Source organism: Denticeps clupeoides, chromosome 13 (assembly GCF_900700375.1).
Source record: "Denticeps clupeoides chromosome 13, fDenClu1.1, whole genome shotgun sequence".
NCBI classification, from domain to species: domain Eukaryota; kingdom Metazoa; phylum Chordata; class Actinopteri; order Clupeiformes; family Denticipitidae; genus Denticeps; species Denticeps clupeoides.
Window position 1 is genome coordinate 5,913,995 of NC_041719.1, and position 26,149 is coordinate 5,940,143.

General features: G+C 44.8%; 2 protein-coding genes across 2 annotated transcripts; both read right to left on the reverse strand.

Annotated features, from left to right (window-relative positions):
• Window positions 1-8,800: 8,800 nt before the first annotated feature.
• On the reverse strand, window positions 8,801-18,733 carry barx2 (BARX homeobox 2). The gene is made up of 4 exons (XM_029001678.1): window positions 18,452-18,733; window positions 13,652-13,961; window positions 10,708-10,792; window positions 8,801-10,413 (listed from the first exon to the last, which is right to left on the reverse strand). The coding sequence occupies exons 1-4, from the start codon at window positions 18,636-18,638 to the stop codon at window positions 10,108-10,110; spliced, it is 888 nt and encodes a 295-aa protein (XP_028857511.1). The 5' UTR covers window positions 18,639-18,733; the 3' UTR covers window positions 8,801-10,107.
• Window positions 18,734-21,604: 2,871 nt separating this feature from the next.
• rbm7 (RNA binding motif protein 7) lies at window positions 21,605-25,927 on the reverse strand. Its single transcript, XM_029001200.1, has 5 exons — window positions 25,735-25,927; window positions 24,903-25,065; window positions 24,719-24,806; window positions 24,538-24,637; window positions 21,605-22,364 (listed from the first exon to the last, which is right to left on the reverse strand). Exons 1-5 carry the CDS (start codon window positions 25,825-25,827, stop codon window positions 22,038-22,040), a joined length of 771 nt encoding a protein of 256 aa, XP_028857033.1. The 5' UTR covers window positions 25,828-25,927; the 3' UTR covers window positions 21,605-22,037.
• Window positions 25,928-26,149: the final 222 nt, after the last annotated feature.

Here is a 26,149-nt window from a genome sequence, read left to right on the forward strand (position 1 = left end):
GGGGGTTCATTTTGTAAGCTCTTACACCAACATTCTTGGCCCCTTAGATATCTGTTCTGATATTTTCCCAAACCGCCCACAGAGACCTTCCATGACTTTTGACCTCATAATTAGCAAATGGCTAATTGGAAGGTGGAATAAAACGAGGGAACATCTAGGCCTGTTTATTAGCCAAATCAAATCATTACCACCCACACCAGGAAAGAAAAGAAAAAAACAACCATAATGCATTTCTGTTGGGTTGTGCACTCTTTTGCAAATGACCCTATTTAGAAAATGAATTCTTTGGTCTCCGTCCCCAGTCGGATGGAGAGATTTTAATTTTTCCGTCTTGCTTCCTTTTCATCTAAAAATATCATATTTGTCAGCTGACTGTTTTTCAACCGCTGATTAATATCAGTTCCTTTTTACAGATTGCAGAGCAAAAGTATTTATGTGTTTTTGAAGAAATGCACACACACAAACACACAGACACACATACATTTCTGAAATGCACTTATTTGCCTCTCCGGTTTCTCGCCACGCCCTGCAGTTTCATCACATTTAAGTGCTTATGAAATGGCTGAAAGGCTGGCTCCGCGCCCCGTCCTGTGCTCCAGCGCGGCGGCACAGGCCCCGCGGGCGATGAGCGCTCACCTTGTCAAGGGCACGGCCGCATGAGATCTCTGAATGCGCGGCGCCGTGCCAGGGCCCGACAGATAGCATCTCGGAGGAAACATTACAGTATCGCATTCTCAGCGCGAGTGGCTCGTATGTTTATAGCAACCGGCGGCAACAACAGGCGAATGGTTGAGCGCGAGAGCGGCCTTCACGGAACTTGGGCGGTTTTGACAGCGACTCAAGACTGCTCACCTGAGTCAACTGCACACCTCACTCAGGGATAATAGCCTTTTTGTCTTTATCAGCCTAGCGAGATATGGTCCTTTCATCCAAATGAATATTCAAAACCTAAAAAAAAAAAAAGAAAAAAATCACTGCTTACTTTTCCCGTTCGTTTAAGCAGAAGCAGCTGTGGTTTAATAAGGTTTCCAATAACTTTCCAATTGAAACTAATGCTTGTAAAATGAAATAACATTTTAATGTTTTTTTTCCTCTCCCCTTGTTTCTTTTTTCATTGCGGCGGTTCGCGCTGGAAAATGTTGCTTTAACTTACATCTACCTGAAGAGTCGTGAAGCCGGATGACGGGTGGGTTTTTACAACTGAGGCACTTCGTTCCCCGTCCCTACCCAGAGTGTCCTAAAAGTATATGAGGCACTTAATTGCTGTGATCATGAGGACAATCAAAAAAAATGGGTTTGACCCTGTAAAACCGGTCTGGGTTTTTTTTCTCGTCTGTGGTCGCCTTCCCATACGTGCCACTTAAATATGTTCAGTGCATGCTTGGCTGAAACGTGAATGAATCATTTTTGCACTCTGGATCACCCGCCGGACTGATGTGTGCCTTGGACGTGCACGGTTCGCGTTGGGCTGCCGAGTATGATGCTTGGCAGTTGATGATCAGAGTGACTGCTCACAGCGCAGCATCCTGAAAACAGCCTGTTTCTCATTCATTTCTGAACTTTCTGACATTTTTTAGGGGGCCAGTTGCATCTTGTCAATTACAAGATTTGTTGTCAGGTCCCAACAAGGCATAATATGCTGCATTAATGCCTGCTCTGGTTACATATGAATCAGACAAATATATATATTTTCCCTTTGCTTACTGGGCCACGGGGCTGATTATGGTAAAGGTAACTACAACAATAAACCCAAATCACCAGATATTTCCCAGAGCCATTGCATTAGAAATTGCAAAAGAAACGCTGCTGGTATTCAGAGCTGTCATCCTGAATGTACCTCATTTAACCACAACATTAAAATCGCCGGCCTGATATTAAGTATAGGGCCAAAGAAGCCACTCCCATCTGCAGAGGCATTGATACCAGGGCATCTATGGGTCAGACATGCTTTCCATCAGATCCTACAGATGCTCATTTATTTTGAGATCCGGGGATCTGGATGTCAATTCAGCACCTTGAACCCTTTACCACGTTTGCATTGTCCTGCTGAGACAAAGAATATTCTACCAGGGAATACCATGGTCTACACCAATCCTTAGATAGTTGCTACATGAACGTTATTTGAACAAATATTTCTCATTGCACTGAATTGTTCACTTCAAATATCATGTAATGTTGTGGCAGATTGGTCTGCAGAATTCGTGACATGCATGAAAAAATTAGCATAAACAATTACCTTCTAAGAATTAGATGGTATGGAAACATTTTAAAAGATACCTGTGCACCAGCTATGACACAGTGGTCCTTTCTGGATTTTTTTAACACTACAGTCGATGATGACTTCATCCTCTGCTCACTTAACTTATGACAGCAACAGAAAGAACAAGCGAAGGAAGGAGAGGCTGACCTCACCCGCCGCCTCTTTTCTGAACCCCTGTTAGAGAGGAGCAGCAGGTGCCTGAAATGTTCCATGACAGGCCTGATAAAAAGATGGTTGTTTGGAACAGTTTCCACGTCGTGTGAAGGCACGTTGCTCACTACGGCCCATTAATGCGTAAATAAAGCCCGGTGACTGACGCTAATGCCTTTAATTCACACCTAGGCAGTGAGCGGTTGGTCACAATCCGATATTGTTGGGAGTAGAGGCCCGTGTCTGTCAGCACCGGAGACGCTTGCTGTCACGTCCATGCCAAAAGGTACCGACATTGCAGACAATGGGGACATCGGGAGGAAAAGCGCTTAGGCACAGGTGGGTGTAAACTGTCTTAAGGAAGTTTTCTTTGTGCACCCCTTTGGGAGCAGTGGCAAACAAGGGCGTCATCAAAAAGAAATGCTCTACGTGTCCGTCCAGCAGCGGCACGCACGCGCACAGAAACCTCGTCGGACGGACCGTGCACATTCGCCAGTGAAACATCCTGTCAACGAATACGTAATTGCGCAGCAATTCCTGAACGGAGCTGATCCCCGCATTATACAGTCTGCGGCATGGCAGTCTCCACTTCGCTCCAAGACACATTTCCCTGGCTTCGACCGGAGCTTCCCTTATAAACCCAAGTCACAGCATAAAAAACCGGGGATTACAAGCCTGTGGAGCTCGGTTTTCATGTCGCCTAAATGAAGGGCATTAGGAACTGCTCTTCATCGTTAAGGAAAGCCGTGAGAGAGGGGGCCTTGGCGCGGACAGTTGGAGCGGGGTCCGTGCTGGCCTTACAAAGAAGTCCATTTGAGTGTGTGTGTGTTTGTGTGTTCCAGCTAGCGTGCATTGGCACAGACAGAGTTGCACTGACACAGTCTTGGTAACGCAGCATTGTTTCAAATGGCTTTTATCCCCCAGCTCCACTTTTGACAGACTCAGCTTTCTGCCGCAGATGAAAAGATGCAATTCAGACAGGAGCCTGATAAAATGGAGCCCGAGGGTCCCGTGTAAGAGGGTGTGGTGGCACAAACAGCTGCATGGGTGGATGAGTTACTGCTGAACCCGGTGCCCGATTTTGCCACATTTGTCCTCATCGCCATGGCCTGGCGTTTGTTCGTGAGCGGTGACAGAGGTCCCTCAGTCTGGAAAGGGGGATGGCTTGTCCTCTCCGGCCTCTGGGAGGAAACTCGGCAGCCGGTGATTACAAACTTCCCCGCCAGTCCCTGTGATATCCGCCGAGCAGAGGCCACGCAAGCTGAATGATTTATGAGGCGAGGGACTTGCACGGGTGTGTGTGGGAGGCAGCGCCATCTCGCAGACGCTCCGAGACACACACACACACACACACACACACACACACACACACACACTGGCCTGGGCGCGAGAGCGTGTGCAGGACAGCAGGGCGACAGGCCACAGCGTAATTGCTGCAGTAAATACATTAGCACCAAATGACGCCGCATTAGACTGGTCCTAACATGGTGTGAACAGAAAAAAAGGAAGCAGCTGATTGGGTAATTATAGGAAGGAGTAGAACGGGATTCAATTTTCTCTGCCGCCCACACAGGTGAAGCTTCCTGGTATATTTCAGATGTCATCAAACACTTAAAATAAGAATCACCGAAAATGTCATCAAAAGGCCATCGAGAAACCGCATTGTATTATCCTTTCTTTGAAACACATGCTGCTCTTCTAATGGTTAATTCATAGCAAAATAAAGAAAATGCTACTGTGTGTCAGTAATTTCTCACCAGACCTCCATGAAATTTTCAAAGACTTTGTCATTTGTAGGAGTCATTCCTCCAAGATTTTTTAATGTGAACATTAGTCATGACCAAGCTTAACAATATTCTTAATCCCCATCACAGCCATATTAAGCTCACATTGTATAATGTATACATTGAGTATTGGTCCCATTGTCAAAATGGGAATGGTCCATAGATAAGTTGGTACCAACAACAACATTTATTTCTTATATAGCCCATAATCACATACATTATGTCTCAATGGGCTTTGACAGGCCCTACAGTTGATGCCCCCCCAACTCACTTGACCCTTCTGCACACAAGGAAAAACTCTAGGAGAGAGAAAAAAGAAGTGAAGAAACCTTGGGAAGGAGTGATACAGAGCAGGACGCCCTTCCAGGGTAGAGTGAGCCTACAAATGGTGTCAGTGCAGGGTTGGTGATGATTTGTCCAAGAAGAGAAAAACTCCTACAGTTGTAGAGGTGAAAAAGTCCAAAGTGTAGTATAGAGCATCTGTCCATGTTTTGGGGGTACTGGACAGTGCAGAGTAGGTTTAAGTCCAGTGTCATGTGTCAATGTACGTTATGATGCTACAGGTCCATTTGAAGATCCCTGAAGTTTTAACTGGTATGGTGGTGGTGGCTGTGGTGACCCTCTGGTTCGTTTCATGCTAAGTCGTTGGTTAGCAGTTGCCAGGAACCAGGATTTATCTGGTGGTCTCTTCATTGGAGTCTGCAGGTGGTCTACAGACGTGATCATGTGATATGCAAAGCTTCTGCAATTCAACCATACTTTCATAATGAAAATATTTACTTAAGGTTTATTCTAACGGAATGTTTAAACAAATTAAGATATATGTTTCCTTTTGACATTATGAGTTGAACTGAGCTGAAAGTAGCACATTATTTCTCGGTAACCCTTCTCCTGTCAATAGCATTGCATTGAGATGAATAATTCTGCCCGTGTTTACATTCACACTTAGAGTAATGAGACTTTTTCCCCCTCATGTGGGTGAAACAACAGGGTCATTGTTCACTCCACTGACAGGCTCTTGTGGGCCTGCTGCGGTTCCTACTCATGGTATGTAGCAATGACTTCCCCTGTCACAACAAAGCAAGAAAGAAAAAAATACAGAGCAGTGATCTCTACCCCCCGAAAACCTCGACTCTAATTGCCTGAGCGTAAGTTAAGCTGACAGGTGAAGGTGTGCTGTGGATGACTTTTTTTGTGGCGCAAAGCTGACGATGGATAGTCGCTGACCCGGGCTTGAACTTCAGGCCTGGAAGAAAATGACAGGCTCTTCGATTAGGCCACTGCCTTGTTCCTGTAGGCTGTTTCTATAACCCCTCCTTACCCTGCTGCACAGCAATTACCCATGGTGCCGTGAGCCTGCCCCGACGTGTCGTTCCGCGGACAGGCTTCATCAGGAGTCATCTACACCCCATGCTATAGGGAAAGCACACTGAGTACCTGCTTGTGCTGTAACAATAGATTTCAGCATCATGACACATTGTCAGAAATGTGTCATTTTGGAATGTAATATTTTTTTGTAATATGTTTAAAATGTACAGTACAGGCCAAAAGTTTGGACACACCTTCACATTCAATGTGTTTTCTTTATTTTCATGACCATTTACATTGGTAGATTCTCACTGAAGGCATCAAAACTATGAATGAACACATGAGGAGTTATATACTTAACATAAAGAGGAGACCTGGCCTCCACAGTCACCGGACCTGAACCCAATCGAGATGAGCTGGACCACAGAGTGAAGGCAAGGGGGCCAACAAGTGCTAAACACCTATGGGAACTCCTTCAAGACTGTTGTAAAACCATTTCAGGTGACAACCTCTTGAAGCTCATCGAGAGAATGCCAAGAGTGTGTAAAGCAGTAATCAGAGCAAAGAAATTAGAATATAAAACATGTTTTCAGTTAATTCACCTTTTTTTGTTAAGTACATAACTCCACATGTGTTCATTCATAGTTTTGATGCCTTCATTGAGAATGTAACCAGTGTAAATGGTCATGAAAATAAAGAAAACACACTGAATGAGAAGGTGTGTCCAAAACTTTTGGCCTGTACTGTATGTATTTAACTAATTTGCATTCCATAATTTGTTAAGCTATCAAATCTTGCCAAGTTGAGGTACTTGATCACTAAGATTAGATATGTTACCAGGTGTGTTTCTTGGGCAGTGGTGGCTTAGCGGGAAAGGAAGCAGGGCCAGGTATGATTAGACACACATCACATGCATCCTGACATGTAAAGTCATAAATGAGCAATATAATTGCTTATCAAACACTCAAGTGAAAGTGAAGTGATTGTCATTGTGAAGCACAGAGCTGCCAAGGTGCCACCCCCACACCCTGCTCCCCGGGGTACCTGTCATGGCTGCTTGTTTGATAAGCAATTCTATTGCTCATTTATGATACTTTTTGAATGCATTACATGTCAGGATGCATATGATGCATGTCTAATCATGCCTGGCCTTACAATACCACAATATATAGTGTTTCATTCAAACAGCTCCTAGGTCGGCAATCTTATTCTGAAATGTATGGCATTTGCTGCTAGTGCTTGGCTAATTAGGTCAGTTCAATTAACCAAATCTGGGGATAAATCAAATTTTATGCCAAATATCAATATTGTGCAGTGTATCTTAACATATTAAGATTTCCATTCGACAACATTCCATTTTCAGACTACATTCAGTTTCCACGAATCAACGCATTTCCTCTGTGGCTTTCATGCATAGTGGTGCTGCTCTCTAATTGCATTTCTTGCATGGTTTTTCTTGTTGTTGATATTGTGCAAATTTTAAAATCTACTGACTGTGTTAATTCCCTGCAGAAGTAACCCTCTTACTGACTGCACTACTACAAACTTATATGAGAAAATAAGTCACCTCAAAAGTGTAAATCAACCTACAATAACTTGGCCGATTTACTTTTTTGTCTTAAATGATAAATGACCGATTTCAGAAGTGGAAAGACTTCACTGAGGATGTTGCATATTTCAATTCCAGTTGAAACTCTTATTTACATCTCAGACTGAACACCACTTGTCACCTTGAGGAGCCAAAACTAATAGAAACTGAGATGCCGATCGCTATCTGTTGCTCTGACCATGCTTGTTAACACCGGCAATCATCACTATGTTGACACCTCTTCCCTCCTCCATTCATTACATGTCAATGAAATTTTGATTCATATTTTCACTGCCTGTAACCTGCACTGAGTGCTCAGGTAAAGGCAGACTCTCTGAATGCTGAATTGTTCTGGAGGTCGGTAACCTTTTGTGGAATTCCCTTTCTGCATTGCGCTCAGACACAAAATATTTTCTCTTTAGCAAAGATGTCATAAACCTGCCATGATATTTTTTCATGACCAATATCTGAGGATTTATTCATGCTTTCATATTTCATGTGAATACTGTAATGGTAATCTGCAGACACAAGGGTATGGACCTCCCTGCTGCTGCCATAAAATCATAATTCTATCCTGTCATTTTGTTCCGAACCAGCCCATAGGGGTCAACCAAGAAGCCCCACATAGGCCCCGGGGCTCAGGATGCCTCCGCTTTAAGCTACACGCTAAATGCATCCCTGCTGTGTTTGCACAAGGTGGATAAGCACACTGTACTTCACTCAGAGTGTTTGCTTTAAATCAGGTCCACCTCCAGCAAGAAGCGCCGAAAACCCGTTTGTTTGGCTCTGCGAGTTCTTTGCGGGGCATTCTGTAGGATGTCGAGATCAAGATGAAAGTATGTCGGAAAACAATGTGCACCAACTGTGTGCTCAGGGAACGGGTTCGGCAGAATGCCTGCCATGCAGCCTGCTGTGATTCGTTTGCACTGGTTACAATGTTAATTGCTTTTTTTAAGGGCTAATGCTCGGAAGTGTTCCTTATATTTATTTCAAATTGTGTAACTATAATGCCATTTTGTTCGCGACTTCCTTGCCTACAATATCTTACCAAACAACATAGCTAAATATCAGGTGGGCTTCAGCACAGAGCTTGACCTCAACTTACCCTGTTTTTATTGAAATAAAAGAGGGAGGGAAATTTCACAGAAAGGCGGCTAATCTCGCCAAGATAACATTAGCAAGCTTGTTATGTCTGTTAGTTTGCAGATAACCATCACCAGGCCTTGGTAAAATTTTACTTGATAAAATTCTGCATACTGAACACTACACTGAGTAGCAGTAAACAGGATGAGCTGTTTGTCTGCTAAACTTCATTCTACATAGCTGGCAGTGTGTATTATCATGTCAAAAAAACTTTTTTTTTTAATGAGAAATAGGTTCGTTCCGCAATGTGCAGCTGCTACTAATGCTAATGCAGTGTCTAATCTGCTGGACCTCTCAAGACTCTTTTGTTCAGTTTTTTTTTTTTTTTTTTAAATCAGCCATTTGCCAAAGAAAATTTTTTTCTCTTTTTGTCAGGTTACTTCCTCATTTGCACAAATTTCCCAGTTAAACACATGAACGTGCAATAAGTCGGGAAGTAGGAACTCATCATGTGCACTGAAATGCCACAACAAGTCTAAAATGCTATAGATGAAACATTATATCCAAGTCAGTGCAAATTTTTTGCCATCTTCAGACATGCCCCAGACAGTTATGCACACAAGCAAATAGAAATGGAGGTCTCTTTATTAAATGCAATTAAATATTGCGAACACACACTCGTACAGAGTAGAAATGGCATTAAAACCACATGAAACAAAACAAGTAGAATTTCACACAAGAAACACAACGTGCCCAAAAAAACTCAGTATGTACACCAGAAAAATATCATACCAATTTTATATCAAACTAATCACTTTGGCTTACGTCTCGTGAATATTACGAATAGAAAATCAGGCAGCGGGGGGGAAAAAATCTGCGACATGCAATTGGAGTTTTGATGTTTGTAGTCTGTCAGTTAGTCTGCCGTTCCTTTCGAACGCCGCAGGCTCTGACACTACTGCAACATTTTTACATGTTTGGCAGTTTCCTAGTTTTACTGGCACCAGGCTTGATTTATTCATTTGTGAGCCCATGACATCTTAAGAGGCTTTCTTCGCGGCAATAAAATCGGTCTGCCTCCAGTCAGAGTGCGGATTCAGAGGAAAAGTGAGGAAAAAACGTTTCAGCGCTTGTGTTTTCCCCACTTTTCCTCTCCCGCAGCTTGAGCATACATGCTTTACATACGTTTGATATTTAACAGGTCCCTTAGCTTACAGCAATGAATAGAGCCATGTTGCTAGTGCATATGTTTCTGGGGTAAATATAAATTCATTGATCTTGGGAAAAAAAAAGTCAAAAGTCAAACACACAAAACAATTGAGAGGTACTGCAGTAGCTTTGCTATAGAAATCCTTTTTTTTTTTTTAAGGCTTTAGTTAACGTTGCTGTAGTTTTCTACATAATTACAAATCAGAAACAGCTCTTCGCTATGTCCATCCGGCAACATTCATGTAATAGAAAAATAAAAATACTGTAAATGTACATCTGCATTTAATACTTTGACTCATTTTGGGGTATTTTTTTTATGTTTATGGTTAATTTTGTGGGACCTGCACACGTCTGTGTCCACTCATCCTCACTACTTAGCCAACAGTGTGCATTAAGGCAGGCAACCTAAACTAGTTATGAAGTTAGAATTACTCCTGCTTCAGAATACGATTCATTGATGTGTGTTAACTGTGTGAATGTGTGTGTGGGCGCGTGTTTCTGGTAGCTTATTGTTCAACACTGATATAGGAAGAGCATGGCAGGTGTGATCTGGATGAAGCCTGAAGAGGCTTCACTCATCTCCACTGGTGAACCTGTAAGGCCTCTCCGGTAACGACTGGTGATATGAGCAGTAAGATCTCTGGGAGCGTACTAATAATCCTGAGGCACTAAGTGCTTACATGTTCCCTCATGGGCCCAGTCTTTGGTGCAGTAGGTGCAGTGCTTTAGCTGGCAGCGCATGTCTCTGAGTCGGGCGGGGGCAGCGGTTGTGCTTTGGCGGGGTCCTGTGGCGCGAGGGGGGCGCGGCACTCCGCAGCGCCGCATCCAGTGCTCAGGTCCTCGGGCTGAGTCTGGAACTCGTCCCCGAGCGGCTGGGCTTGGCCGTTTGTGTCGCGGTTCTGCATTCGCTCCTCTTCCGCCAGCTTGGCTGCCAGGCGCTCCTCTGCCTCGATCTCCTCCGTGGTGGGGATGGAGTTCTTCTTGGGCCTCCCTTTAGGCTTGGTTGGGGCCTCATGCCCTCCTTTTAACACCTAGATAAGGTGAAGAAGCACAAACACAGACATTCTGGTTGAGTGAAGCTCTGACAAATGTGGTCCAGGGTAAAAGGCAGGCTGGGTTATTATAGTAATTAAAGGAAGATGTACGACTCTGGGGGCTCTGCTTGTGTGGCCATTAATCTCCAGAGTTCTCGGGGCCTTTTTGTTCTGGTGCGTGGTTGACCGCGCTGACGTACTGTAGGCTAGACTATGGTCGTCATCATCATTCATCTCATCGTTCACACACACATACAAGCATTTTGACCCCCGGTGCTGATCTTATCTTACCATTTTCTTCCACTTCATGCGTCTGTTCTGGTACCAGGTCTTCACCTGGAGCTGAGTGAGCCCCAGAGACTGGGCCAGATCTAGTCTGTAGGTTAAAAAAAGAAAAGAGTTAGCCTCTGAGGTCAATTCAAGTTAACATATGCACTTCAGCTGCTTCCGCTTCTGGGTAGCTCATTGCAGGTTGGATAGTAAGGTACTTAAACCGTAAAATCGGGATTTGAGACAAGGACAGGACCACACCCCGATAGGCTGTTTTTGTCATTGGCCTGTAATAATACACCTTTATTACAGCACGTCTAAACCAACATCTGCAAGAGCCGAAACAATCGAACCTCATCTCTGTAATGCGGTTCAAAGATTTCTGGACACTTCCATGGCATCTGCGCCACCCATGACTAATGAAGCTTTTGGTTAGCCTGTAACGGGACACCCCGAGGACTAAAGATGAGTGCCTCAGGATTGGTTTTGGGGCGGGGCGGGTGGGGAATATCAAACGCGGCCTTGCTGGAACCACCGGGCCGAGATTTCCGCTGCATCTCCCTTCAAAGTCCTTCACACTCAAATTAGAGGATTTCCCTGCTCCACTCTTCATTGAAGCAGAGGTCCCAGCCTGTCATTTGATGTTAGGAGAAGAGATCTGCTGGAAATTAGTGGATTAGTTCACACAGCCCCTCTCTTTCCTTCCCTTCTGCTGTTATTCATCTCGCTTCTGTCTTCATCCCCTTTTTTCCCTGCGCTCATCCCTGATTATGATTTATAAAAGATATTGAACCAACATGTTTTTAATGAAGCATAACATCATGTGTGACCATACTGGTATAAAATATGTTATCTACACAAAAGGATCTTAAGGTGGGATCCTCATAAAATTGTCCTCTTGTCATTTATTTGTCACGGAAACACTACAAAATTGGCTGGGGTGGAGTGAAATGGACCAGTTCTGCCATGTGATATGGAGCTGTTTCATTATTTGGGGTGTCGTGGCAACCCTGGTGGCCAGTTGTGGCACTCAACCATATTTACAACTAGCCTCGCTTCATTTCTGTGTATAAAGATAAATAATCAAGTATTAAAAAGTAATTCTATTAACATTTTTTTTTTCGTTTTTAGTTCATTTTTTTGATGCGTGCCAAGGCAGGTTAAACTGAAAATCTTTTTTTGCTCATTACTGTAAAGCTAACAGTCGTATATTCAATTGGTATTTTAAAAAAACGCCTTAATGAATGTCAATACTTCTAATCAAGGGGTTATTCTAGATCAGCGTCACTCACAATGACGACGCAGATGATAGTAATTCTGACATACATAATCATTATTGCAAATAGTGAGAAATCATTATAGCCTGTGCCGTGGCATATTTATGTGCTTTTGATGCCTTAACTGTTTGGCGGCTTATGTGCTTTTCTTAAGCTCGCAGCGTAGGGCCCATCAGCCAAGAGCAGCTCGGGACAGACCCAGACACATCTCTGGATGATAACAAACAAACCCCAGGCACATGTTTGCCTCCCTCACTTTGGAAAGTGGGGATTTCCCCGCTCCACGTTTTCATCCAGCTGTGCTTTTAATCAACCCATTACCGAAACAGAGATTCAAACTGAGATAAGGCACTTGGCCGTTTGGATCGACGCTCTGGATCGTTCCCTCGAGGTGAGAACTGGTAGAGGCTCAGCCCTGCAGAGTTCAGATGTGGTCAGGACAAAAGCCTTTCCAGTGCAGCCAGATGTGCTCGCTTCGTGGGAGTTTCATCCCCAGGGCCCAGAGCGATAGGGAATAGAAATAGCAGTACGTCTCTGAGCAACATTCACAACGGTGCACCTTCCTGCCAAATTGTTTTAGAAGCGGCCAATCAAAAGACACATCAAAGCGCAATTCACCGTGCTTCGCTAGGAATGTCTGAATAACACTCAGCTTGGTGGTGGTTTAGATGGATTGGTCGGGGGGGGTGGTCTGCAAAACTGAAAATGCGCATTGAAGAAATGATGGAAATATGGCCATAAGGCCAACATGTAAAAGCGGTGTGAAAAGGCCTGGAAAAAGTGTTACGGCCTTCCAAAATGACCCCCAGAGAGAAGACTATAAGACCATGGATATTACCTCATGGCATTGTATGCTGTTTTATATACACCTGCCTGTATATTAAACGATTGGCGCAAAATCAGCGTAATACATTTTTGTTTGCTTTTGTTGGCATTTGTCCCCGGTTTCTTGAATGGGGCAGTGTTTTATTCAAGGCTCTTTATTTCTGGGTTAAAAATGTTGCTCTTGTCTTGACTAGAACATTGAGGTAATTCACTGGCGTGGAGCTCAGAGCTTCTCGAGTATGACACATTGTCGGGAACATAAATTTGCGTTTTATGCCGCTAATCGCTGCCATTTAGCAATTACCAAACTGCAGGCAAAGTCTCTCAATGACCCTTTGAAGATGAAAATTGTTGTCTGTGCAGTCATACACCCCAAGTGGTGCTCAAGCCAATGGCCTCATACCATTATTATTATTATTATTATTATTATTACTATTATTATTATTATTTGAATTGCCCAATGAATTGGTAAATTCCCCTTTTAAACATGTGCAATGCCTGACTATTGAATTATAATAATTCGGTGAGGTATTAGACTGCCCCTCCTGCCACACATGCAACAGTGCATTTGTAGCTAATATCAAACAATTTAGTCTCATAAAAATGTTCTGCCCAGTTTCTTTGTCCGTCAGATGAAAAAAAATAAAATTCTGAGAGTTAGTCTATGCAAAAAACGTGTGAATGTCAAAAAAACATAAATCGGCCTGTTGTCTGGAGTAAATGTGCAAAATATTTTACATGTGAAATGTTAAGGTGTTCATATTGATAAGCATAATTTATATAAGTCATAATTATAACTGTTATGGGACAAAATGTGTGTATATGGCCCTGATTATAGAACATTATCGAATGATGCTTCTGACCTGTCAGGGGTGGAAAGGTACTTCTGCTTCTGGAATTTCTTCTCCAAGCCCATGAGCTGCAGCTCGGTGAAGATGGTACGGCTGCGCCGTGGCTTCTTCAGACGCGGGACGCTGTGCTCCGTCTCCGACTCGCTGCTGATGCTGACGGCCGTCTCACTGGGGGCGGGATCAACCGGACGGGGGTGGTGGGGAGAGAGAAGGGGCAGGTGTGACCCATGGCCTGGAGGTGATGGTGGAGACAGGTGTGGGTGGCTGGGAGTCTGGCGTGTGATGACGGACAGGACGGGGTATGACCTCAGGGGGGTAGATCCTGCACGACACAAGACAAAAGCAGGCCTCCATTAAGCTGCGATTCCCCAGTCGGACTGTTTGTCTTCCTGCATGACTTCACTGTGAGCAGCGCCTCCTCCCGTTCCTTTCGTCTTAAAGGTTAATGCTGGTGATGTAAAGGCCGTGACCCACAGGTCTGGCTCAGTGACGTAGTCCGTGTTTTACACTTCTCCTCTGAACCCTACGAGCTGAGTGATGGTTTTTCGAGAGCAAATCAATGTCTCACGTCTAATAAAAATGTTTTTAAAGAGGCAAAGAGCTTCTCTCTCGGCATCTCTCTTTCTCTCTCACCCGCTCTGGAACCAGTTTTTTAACACTTTTATGCTGACACATATTAAGTATTTATTTTGTTTCAGAAGTCTAATATCATACTGAATTGCACTTTAAGAAAAAGATGTGAAAAAAGGGTGGATTGAACTCAAAATTGTAACTGTAATGGCACACGACAGTTTTGATGAAAAAAAAAAAATGCATGGAAAAGATGGAAAATTATGTACAAGCATTAATCGACAAAAAATGCATGTTATGTGTAATTTAATTGGGAAAAGATTAAGGTGACGCACACCCACGCAGTATGCATCTGTGATACAACAAAAGAAAAAAAGGAACAAACCACTGCAAACTGTACAAAATATTTATGGCTATAGCAGGCCTGGTTTGGTTCAATGCGAGGCCGCCCCGGTTCAGGACCCCAAAGTGCTTTGAAAAAAGGCCCTGGCATGAGTATGGCATGAAACCAGCGCGAAAAGAAGATCTGAGAGACGACTGTTCACTAAATTATTTTTCCGCTTTTTGCATATTGTTGGAGTAAGTGGTGTGTGTGTGTGTGTGTGTGTGCTGGCGTCTGCGTGTGTGTGTGAGCTAGCCTGCAGCGACAGCCTGTTCATCCAACAACATGACATCATGGCAGAGCGTTGAGCTCATTGCTAATCTTCCACCGCAGAAAAGCCTCGCAGCGCTGCTGCAAGTTTGGGCACGGTGCCTCTGGCCCTCTCCAGCCGCCCCACCCTCGCCCGGTCCCCTGCACTACACATCACGCATCTGAGTGGCTCTGTGGGGACCGGAACCGACAGACCGTACAGAGTTGGTCTTCTGCCCGTTCTTAATGTTGTCGACCAAAATCAATTATGTAAACTAACCAAAATACATACATTGCATTAGTATTAATAATAAGACAATGATATGATTGAGTTCCCTGGGGGGGGCATCTTATAAAACAAATCTCTCAGAGTTTACTTGACTACTTTCGATTAGTAAAGGTGGAGAAGGAAAAATCCGGGTAGCTTGGGTGAAGCTCATGATTGTCAGATTTTTATTGATTGACTGATTGATTTTTTTTGGTTTTTGATACTGCGATAGGCTTCCAAAAATGATATCAGCCTTGGCAGGTACCTAGAAGTAAAACAAGTTGTTTTGGTGAGATCGTGTGGCGACAGGTAGGAGAGAGAGAGAGAGAGAGTGCTTCTTTTAATACGGTTACTCAAGCTTTTCTTACTAAGAACATAATCTGCTTTTTAAATTGCAGGGCATTAAGAGAAGAAACCTCCATCACTCTTTCTGCAGGGGATCGCACTCAAAATTATCAGTGTAATACTGCCTTAATTTGGAGGAATTAGTCATTTTGTAGAGTGGTATGCTTTTTTTTACCCATTTTTTTCTTAGTAATTTAAATGCTCCTATCAGGTGACAAATGAGATTTTCATTCCATGTCGTATAATTAAAATACTGCATTGGACTTTGATAAACCCCCATACGAAAATGTAAAGCAATCGTTCGACACATGGAGTGCTGGAAACTGGGAACCTGGAAGGCCCACGCACCCCGGAGTGCAATGCAGCTGCGTTAATTCATTTTGCAGGATGCGACTTGCATGAGGGGAACTTTGCGTTACTTTCAGCGCACATGACCCTGTACGTGTGTGTAATTGCGGTGTCGGAGCAGGTCTAATGGCAGCTCGTGCTATTCGAGGGGAATTAGGCATTAAGACGGGATGAAAACTCTCTTGTTCGGGTGGGCCGAGGGCCTCGGCGCTGCTGAACGCTCTCCCTCCTATTTGCACGCTTTTCATCGCGCTGTCATGGGAGATTACAAAAGCGCTGATCTCTATCTCTCTCACCTCCTTCTAGAAATGCCTCTAAAAGCCTTGCCCTGGCCTTCGCTGAGAGACGAGTCTCCAAATGAAACATTATAACCCGCCATTACACTGTTGTCCCGCTGCAGGTAACGTGTGGGCGCGCGGGGGTCCCGGAACGCGGCACCCGGCGCTTATTGGCCCCTTGCCGCTGCCCGGTTTCGCTCGATTTGCGCCGTGTAAAGATCAGGATTGTGATTATGTCGGCATGCAGGGTTTTTTTTTTTTTTTTTTTTTAAGTCATCATTGAAAATGTGCTGGCGGTGGAGGAGTCGCCTGCCCGTGTGGCATGAGCGAGCACACGTGCACCTTGCCCACATCTGCACATACACGAATTCAATTTTTTATTATGTTCCCTGACAATTAGACAGAATTTTTTTTTTTTTTTTAATATACGGAGCCTGTTTGTCTGCCATCACTGTCCAATTATGGCCTCTACTGGTGAGACCAGGGCAGGGCAGGCCTTCAAGGCCCGAGTCCACGCCTGCCAGCTTCTATATCAGGCGGCGCGGGCATCGAAAACCCGGCATATTGGGTGTCTCACACCCCTGCCGCTTCAAAACAAGCGGTGGGCCCTGGGCTCAGATATTTAGGGCAGTCACCCTATCCACCGGGCTCCGGGCCGCCAGGCAGCTCGCAGTGCCCTCTAGCTCGGAGCGAGGGGGGAATCACTCCGCTTATTTTTATCTTGCGTAATGCCGCTAGTGAGAGGCGTGGGCGGTTTCTGATTTCGGGGCCTGGAGATGTGGTTGGTTGACGTTGGTTACGTTCATCCTCCAAGCTGATGAGAGGACTCAGGAGAAGCTGATGGAGCCGATCTGGAATTGCAGTTTAGTGTAAAAAAAAAAAAAAAATGTCAAATACAATAACAGGCTGCATGAACCGAGTCAGTTTTTGAAAATTATGACAAAAATTTCTGGCAAGCCACTCATAATCGTCAGAGGGCATTCCCATAGAGAAAAACTTTCAGATGATGGCCAGTTTGGACATTTTGGGGACACGAGGATAAGTGGGGCGTCGTAAATCTTTACTGCTTCGGCAACGCCCCTCAATTTTGTGAATGCCCAAGAAGGGAGGTTGTGCAAGTGGTGTTGAACTCAGGCTGAGGAGGACATGTTATAATTTTTTGTTTTTCTTCCCAAGGTGCTTATAAATGTTCTCTCGTCTGAACAGGAACCGCTTGGATCCCCACCTGCTTTCCCATTAAGCATGTTCCACCTCCAATCCCACCGTTAATTCCAGGCTAAAACCAATAAGGGCGTCGTACTTAGGAAGATTTTATAAAGAGGGCTTATGTTCAATTTTTTTTTTCTAGCTCTGCGGTCTGTTCCATAAAAGACGGCAACTCCACCTGAGCTCACAGTGTTCCTCTTTGCTTAGAATGAATAAAATAATCTCTCCACAGAAGAATGCAGACTTCAGATATGGGCCATCATCTGCCTCATCACTATAAAAAGGACATTACCTGCAAACGTAATTATGTGGTCACATTTAAGAAACTTCTTACCCATAAATCAGCTTTGGCAAAGCAGACAGATTTTTTTTTTCACTGTGCAATCCAGGTCCAGGAGTTAAAACTCTCCCCTGACTGACACGCAGGACAGGCGCTTGCCCCTCGATGGCTTCGTTTTTTAACGCGAGGAATGCACGCTGTCGGAAGCCAGGTAGCCTGAGAGCAAATTTATACAAGAGTGGAGGTGAAGGACTGGCAGATCTTAACCTCCTTCACCAAGGAATCATCCTGAGGCTGAAGCCTGCATTCATCAACCTTAACTCTCCCAGCACATCACAAGGTTTAATAAAAATGACAATGATTAATATTATCAATACTGCTCTGAGTTCTACTAGTACTGCTGTTGTTATTGTCAATATGGACACTGTCAGCGAATCTTTTAAACCCCCATAATACAGTGACATAGGATTGAATATTATTATTCTTTTTTCTCTTTTTTTTTTGTATTGACATTTTCATATTTGTTGAGGGCAGAAGTTTTCATTTTATTCTGTTTCACTGACCAGGTTCCAGGTGAATTGGACATGGACTAGTGCCAACTTTATTATTGTAATTACGTCTAATTAGTTTGAAATATAAACTTTTTTTTTTTTCTTCTTCAGCTTTGAACTTTTTGCTGGAACTTGCAGGTTCTCTCCAAGAAATAACGGGTCTGCTCAGCAGGTGTTTCCTGTTCCCTCACACACCACAGTGGAACTTGTTCAACCATCTCTCTAATCTGGACTGCAATTATTAATGATAATAACATGAATAATAACACGAACGAATAACATGCATTTCTGAGGTGCCATCAGTCAACCACCGTCACGCGTGAAATGCGACTCACCCGAGCAGGAGTGCAGGGGCTTGGGCCGCACGACCAGAGACGGGCACACCGAGTACAGCGAGAGCTTCTCGAAATAATCACAAGTTTCCTTCGACAGGATCTCGTCGATCATGAAGGTCTTGTAGCGCCGCCTGGCCGCCTTCGCGTGGCCCGGAGAGGCGAGTCTCAGCTCGGCTTGGCACTGCATGGCTCCCCCGCTGCGCCCTGCGCGCCTGGATGCTGCGCGGCTCTGGCCCCGGGCTGAAGGTTCGACCGTCGGTCCGAGCGGCAGAGACTCCGCGCCGCAGCCTGCGCTATATAAACCCGAGGCAGCACTCCTCCTGTCAATCACCCTCTCTCTCTCTCTCTCTCCCTCTCTCTCTCTCTCTCCACCCCTCCCTCCCGCGCGCTCGCGCTCCGACAACCCTGCTCGCCTCCGCTCAATATCGCGTCGGCATATTAATATGAACAATTCTGGTGATAAGGTGTAATAAACATAACTGCAGCCGGATTCATGTGTACCTTTTTCCCGTTAATGTAGATTTAATTACTTTAATTACGAAACTTCTAGTATCGATTCATTTGCTTTGTTTGCTTGTTTGTTTGTTTTAAAAAGCTCGTTTACTAAACAAATAAAAACCCGCTTGTCTAATGCTGCATTAAAGTATTACGAATTCTACACGATAAATAGACTTAAATTGAACTACGCGCGTTAGTTCAATATCACACGCTCCTGCGCTAATAATTAAACTACTGTGTATAAAACGAGAACAAATGTATTACTCATCGTGGGTATACTTAGATGCAGTTTAATACGTATTATCTGCTAAACCAAATGTTTTAAAATGGCAAATATTATTATTTGTGCTATTATTATAATGATTATGATTATGTTGCTGTTGTTGTTTTGCTTTCGGTCTTTGTGTTTAATGATTCTGAAAATGGTTCTCAACGAAAAGTTATAGATGCAAATTTAAAAATCAAGTTTAAATTTAATGCAGCCGTATTAAAGTCGTTGTTTTATTGCAGCAATGTGCGTCTTTTTTTTGTAAATTATTCTTATTAATTTTTTTTACGATTTTCCACACGATGTTACTCCAACGAACCCGTTCGGGCAGAATTTTAAAATCGTGCGGATCTGATTTAAACAGCGCAGCTGCCGGTCCGGGTTCCACCGTTCTGCCCGGTTCTCTGATATTATTTCCCGGTGGGGTCGTCATTTTAAAATCTGAATTATGGATGAAAGCAGGCTCATTAATAACTACAGTTCCGTGCAGATGTGCGCGACCAGGTCTCCAGCTCCAGTGGAGGAGATCTCGCAAGGTCTCGATCGCCCAGGGTCCTTTTTCGGTCGGGAGGTGGCGTTTGGGGGGACCGGCGACGCCAAGCGGATCAATCAATTAAAACCTCGGATCGGAGGATCCTCTTCATTAGCGAGGGCTCGCAGGCGTGTCCGTGGAATCCGACACTCGCCAGATTAGTGGAGAGGCGAGAGGCTTCGTCCTTCTGGAGCTGGGAGCTTTGCGGGGGGATGCGGGAGCCGACGCCATTAGCGGCCTGAGCGCTTTCGGAAGGGTGGGTCGTGACCTCGGGGTGACATTAAAGGATCGCGCTTTGTTGTTCAGCGGCGACAGTGGCGAGACTGTAACAGGAGGACCGAGGCCTGAACGCAGCAGGTGACTGTGGGTCCCTTCGGTCTTACTTTTAGGTCTCGGGGACATTTGTAATGTTGCAGAATGTTGAATTAAGAGGGTTCTGCAGGGATCCACAGTCTGATACACCAAGTGAAGAATGAAGTGAAAGTGACGTGATTGTCATTGCGATACACTGCGGCGCAGCACACGGTGACACAACGAACTGTGTCCTCTGCTTTTAACCATCACCCTTGGTGAGCAGAGGGCAGCCATGACAGGCGCCGGGGAGCAGTGTGTGGGGACGGTACCTTGCTCGGTGGCACCTTGGTGGATCGGACCGGCCACCTTCTGATTACGGGGCCACTTACTTTACTCGCTAGGCCACCATGATCGTTCCCATTTGCCTAAGTGTTGCTATGAATACAGGAATGATTGAGAATCTTGGGACACTCACACCTTCAGTTCACCTGGCGCGCAAACCAGCACAACACGGGGAGAACATGCGAACTCGGTGGTGCGAGTTTCACGTCACCCTGAAAGTGATAAGTGAAAGTTCAAGTGAGGGTGTCATTGTGACGAAACGTGCCCTCTGCGTTTAACCCCTCACCCTTACTGAAGCCTTGATCGAGGGGTTTGAACCCACTGTCCCCTTTCTTTACACACTCAGGCCTCCACCGTCCCCGTGCAGTTTCCCAACAGATATCTTTCAGTCGGAGGCTCCGTCAGCTCCACACTTTACTTTTATTATGCAGGTTTATTTTACCATATTGTGTTCAGAGATCGTCCATAAGCGCCTGGCAAGTGGAGGAAAAACACGAACTGGAGTTTATTAGTCAGCAAGTGAACGTGTTTTCCTCAAAGTTGATGTATTGGCAGTGATTTAATATATAAACAGCACATCCAAAACTGCAGTTATTGTGGAATGTCCCTGGTCTATAGTGGTCAAACGTGGTCCAAGGAAGGCATGCAGGTGAACCGGGTGCAGGGTCAGAGGTCAGAGGGCCCGTGCTGACCAGTGCCCAGCAGGCATCTGTGTGGGAGAAACCATTCGGCTTTCGAGTTTGTTGAGCTTTGATACCGGAGGTCCTCGTGGACTCTTCCGCGACTCGGGTTTCAAACGTCACATGACCCAGTCTACAAAACAGTTGCGCTCAACTAAATTCAGATCAGAATTACGCGCTCATCCTCCTTTTTCCTTCGTGGAGTCGACTACTGGAATATGTGGCGCCACCTGCAGATTACAATAAAGCCATTCTTAAGCTCTCTGGACCCACTTTATCTATTTAAAGCTTCAGCTATTCTTCTTCTCCTCCCAACGTAGCTGCGACCTGTGGCCTGACAATGCGTCACCCCATTAAAACAGAGCTCAGCGGGACCTGCAGATATGGATCCGTGACTTCTAATTATTACATCATGTGCAAAGGCTTCAGACGCATCATAAAAAGGGATGATGGTTGTTAAAAAATGAGAACTCCATACAGGATGTGTATTCTTCATTCTGAAATTAATATACACACACACACACACACACACACACAAGTCTATTAAAAACGTTTTATTCTCCTTGAAAAAGAAGAGGGCAAAAGAAACAAAAATTATACCCTTGTGTTCAGTAGAAAATTAAAATTTAAATTAAAACCATTAAAAGCTAAAGGCCATATCAAATCATTCACATTTTATACAAACTTTTTTTTTTAGTAATTTTCATTCTTGAAATCTTATTTACAAGTTACTTTTTTTTTTTTTTCTCTTTCTTGGGACTAGACAAAAAAAAAAAAAAATCCTTTAAAACATAACTTCTAGATTTTCAAATAGTTACTATTAACAAGGTATCAAATTAATAATGCGAGTTAAGGAAGTATTAACATTTTCTTAGAAAGGCGACATCAGAAGAATGATTTCAGATAAACAACCGATTTAAAATAAAATGTTTAAAAAAATGATATAAAAACTGAAATAAGTTTAAAGGTCTCTCAGCAGCGTTTCCACCGTCCGTCCCGTGACCCGTCCCTCCTCCTCTCGGGGTAGTCCCTGCTGCGGTTGTCGTGGTGATAGAAATCGCTGCGCTGGCTGTGATCGCGCCGGTGGCGCTCTGGCCCGCCGCCGTTGTAGCGCTGGTCTCGGCCGTGGTGGCCCATGCCGTCGTGGTGGCGGTACCCTCTCTGAGATGAGGTGTCCTGTTGCCAGGGGCTACCTTCTCCTCCAGCACGGCCAGCTCTCGAGGGTATTGACTGATGCTGCTGGGGCGTCTGGAAGGATCCGTTCATCTGCTGGAACGTCATCTGCCACATGTTGTTCATCTGTGGTGCAAGGAGGACAGTTAAAATATGAATTTATTCTCTACAAACTATTCCTACATGAAACACAGTTGGGACAAGAACCTAAAATCTAACCGTGACAATGGCACCCTTGATCCTGGCAGTTTGTTCAGGAGAGTTAACAGAACAGGTCTGACAACCCAAGGTCTTCATGTAAACTTTATGGCAACTGATCAAACAAAACTTTACTGGATTGTACAAGACAAAGTTAAAGTGCAGCACAGACTGTTGCGCTTGAACACAGCGACCGTCCTTCTGCCAATTAAATCGGTGCATGTACGAAAAAAGGGAGCGGCAACCCCGCGCAATCTTGAACCCAGGTGGCCCCACGCTTCCTCTGCTTTTCTTCACCATCCAAACCGGTGCCTGTACCCACAGGAACCATCCTGACCCGGAGCTGTCCCCGCTGGCCACGCCTCTGATGAGTTTGACGAGAGTGCGGTGGACATGTTGCACGATGAAAGCAGGAAGTCACTATAGAAGGTCATCAGCACCACAGTGAAAAATCCCTTCCCTGAAGGACCTCACCTGTTTCAAGGAGGCGCGCAGCATCGCACCCGGCACAATAAAATGGCCTCAAAATGTTTGGGACAAGTGGCAAGTGGTGTGAACAAAAGTAATGTGACCAGAAGACAAGAAAGAAATCACGACCCAAATGACCAGAAGCGCTTTGTGTGGGCCCGTTTATCTACATACGTAACAGTGCTGAGGTCAAGAACAAATAGAATGCAGGACACTTTTTACAGCCAGGCAACATCCCTCATCAACTCAAACACACACGCTGCATTCTGCTCTGCCGCTACAACTCACAACTCACACCCGTTCGCTACCTCAATAATCCTGTACAGATTTTAAATTATTATGTATTTATTTCACGTTAAGTGCATCTTTTTTCTATGTTGCTACCTTTAATCTTGGTGGTGGCCTAGCGGTTAAGGAAGCGGCCCCGTAATCAGAAGGTTGCCGGTTCGAATCCCGATCCACTGAGGTGCCACTGAGCAACGCACCGTCCCCACACACTGCTCCCTGGGCGCCTATCATGGCTGCACACTGCTCACCAAGGGTGATGGTTAAAAGCAGGGGACACATTTCACTGCTGCTGTGTATAACAATGACAGTCACTTCACTATTTTATTTTCACTACTTTAGAGCTCTGCAGTTGTGGAACGGCTTGTGGGTCAGTGTTCAGGTCTTAAGTGCTTAAATCTAAACTGAAAACACATCTGTTCATTCTGGCCTTCTGTTAAAACAGTGTCATTATTAAGTCCACTTTATTACACTATCACCTAGTCAAGAACAGACACCTTAGATCACCTTAGTTAGGCTGTCCTAGTCAGGGTACCGGGCCACTGTTGCACTAATATACAACAGTGGCCTAGTGGGTAACACACTCGCCTATGAACCAGAAGACCCAGGATCAAATGACAGACCTTACTACCATTGTGTCCCTGAGCAAGACACTTAACCCTGAGTGTCTCCAGGAGGGGACTGTCCCTTTAACTACTGATTGTAAGTCGCTCTGGATAAGGGCATCTGGTAAATGTTGTACATTTAATATACCACCATGACCATATATTTCAGTACCAGTTGTACAACCGCCACTGTCTCTCCGGGACACGGAATCAAGTGCACAGACCACCGGCAGACTCCAGTGAAGAGACCAGATGAATCCTGGTCCTGAGCAATGAACTGCTAATGAGACGAGTTATCATAAAACGAACCAGAGGGTCACCACAGCCGCCACCACCGTAACAGCTGAAGTACCAGACCAGGGTTCTTCAAATTGACCAGTATCATTATATGTACACCAATGTACACCATGACACTGGACTAAAACCTACTCTGCAAACATGCTCTATACTACACTTTGGACTTTTTGTCTTCTTGGAAAAACCTTCACAAACCCTGCACTGACACCAACTGCAGGCTCACTCTACCCCGGAAGGGCGTCCCTCTTTGTATCACTCCTTCCCATGGTTTCTTCCTTTCTTTTTTCTCTCTTCTAGAGTTTTTAAGTAGGGTCAGGTGTGTGTGTGTGTGTGTGTGTGTGTAACATGTAATTCTTGAGTTGGGCATTTTGCACTGGGGGTGGCTGGCAGGATCTCAACATCGTATGATTGTGCAATGACAATAAAGCCCTAGAATTCAGACTCACTACTGCTTGTCTCTGAAGAGTCTCTGGCGAAGACCCAGGCCTCATATGGTTTGGTGGGTTGGGGAAGGGTGGGGAGCCCATCTGGTCTCCCCGGTCATACCTAGTCATGACAAGATAAGAAAGATTTGTGACGGGTGAACGTTAACTCCCATGCAAACCCAGGAGGGCGAACGCTCATTACCTGCCACCTCTGTAAGTGGGGGTGTGCGCTGGACTGATATTATGAGCGTTTCCTGGGCTGTTTCCCTCTTGGCTTACATGACTGCTGCCTACAAGACAGAGAATTAAAAAAGTTTAACATCACGGTCACACACGGAGCTGAAGAAAAAAAAAATAAAAACCCTGCCTGGACGAGTTTCGCTTACCTGCTCTGAACTGGATTTTAAGTGGCCTTCCAAATAACCTCGTCCCATTGAGCAGGCTCATGCCGTACGGCACGGACACTTCGTGTTTGAAGTTGACAAACCCGAAGAGTTTCGACTTCCCATCGGCGTCCTTGGGTATTTTGACTTTTATCAGGGGTCCAGCCTGCAAATTTAAAAACCAAAACAGAACTTGGTATCATAAAAAGGGGCGTAAATCCAACCTTGAATGGAGTGAAGAGGGAAATTTTTTTGTGCACAGTAAAATAAATCAGGGCGTTTCCACGTATATTTCTTCCAAGAAAATAATCGCTACTTGTTTCAAGTATACATTATATTGATCAGTAAAGAGTCCCAGGTTCAAACCCCACTTGCTCCAAATGTGGGGGGGATTCCTGTCCCTGTCACTATCGATTGTACGTCGCTCTGGGTAAATGCCACACGACAAGTTTGAGATGAAGGGAACAGAAATCAGGAACAAGCCATTTCCGTCGCTTTTGTCATAACTGGCAACAAATAAAATTTCAAATACGACTGAAACCAACTTAAAATTGAGAAATACTAAAAAAAATGGTTTATAGTCATTGCAAAAGGAAAATAAAGTTTGTTTGGACGCATTAGTCCAGATGCGCTTCTGCCTGCTGCAGAGACGAAAGCGAGTTCAGAATTGACCAGAACGCGACCTAAACAGACGTCAGACACAAAACGTTCTGCCGAGCACGCCGAAAGCGTCCTGGTTCCTCGTAATCTCTCCATTCACCACAAACGGGCTTTTTGGTTAAGACGTTCTCCTGAGCCGCGTCGACGTTAGCCGCCTAGCCTGGCTCGGTCTCACCTGTAAAAACAACTCGAACAGCAACTCTTCCGTAACCTTGAAGTCCAAGTTCCCGACGAAGAGCGTCCGGTCTGCTTCGTCGGCTATCCCCATCGTGTTTTTCTTTTTTTTATCGTTTAAACCAGACAAACCTGTCCAAACGCGACACAAAAATCCATTCGCGGAACGGGCCTGTGAACTGCCGTAAATAGGTTCGCTGCCGTAGTCTGACGCGGACCGTCGCGATCTTTGTTGCCAAGTAGGCGTCTTTTTAAGCGGCCTTTTTTAATTTTGGTCGCTATCTCAGAGTACCACTTTATGATTCTGCCTGCTTCCCGACCTTATACGTCCCCTCTCCGAAAACATTTACGAAACCCTCGAATGGCTTTGATAAGACTGGTAACGCTTAGTAACACTTTGGGGCTTGGAGCAGACC

Coding starts and splice junctions, on each gene's coding strand:
- barx2 (XM_029001678.1), bottom strand. CDS start 18,638: ATGCAGTGCCAAGCCGAGCTGAGACTCGCCTCTCCGGGCCACGCGAAG. Junction 13,962..18,451: donor GCCCCTGCACTCCTGCTCGG/GTGAGTCGCATT, acceptor TGTGTCGTGCAG/GATCTACCCCCCTGAGGTCA. Junction 10,414..10,707: donor GCATGAAGTGGAAGAAAATG/GTAAGATAAGAT, acceptor CACCTTATCTAG/GTGTTAAAAGGAGGGCATGA.
- rbm7 (XM_029001200.1), bottom strand. CDS start 25,827: ATGGGGATAGCCGACGAAGCAGACCGGACGCTCTTCGTCGGGAACTTG. Junction 24,807..24,902: donor TAAAATCCAGTTCAGAGCAG/GTAAGCGAAACT, acceptor TCTGTCTTGTAG/GCAGCAGTCATGTAAGCCAA. Junction 24,638..24,718: donor CCCACTTACAGAGGTGGCAG/GTAATGAGCGTT, acceptor TGTCATGACTAG/GTATGACCGGGGAGACCAGA.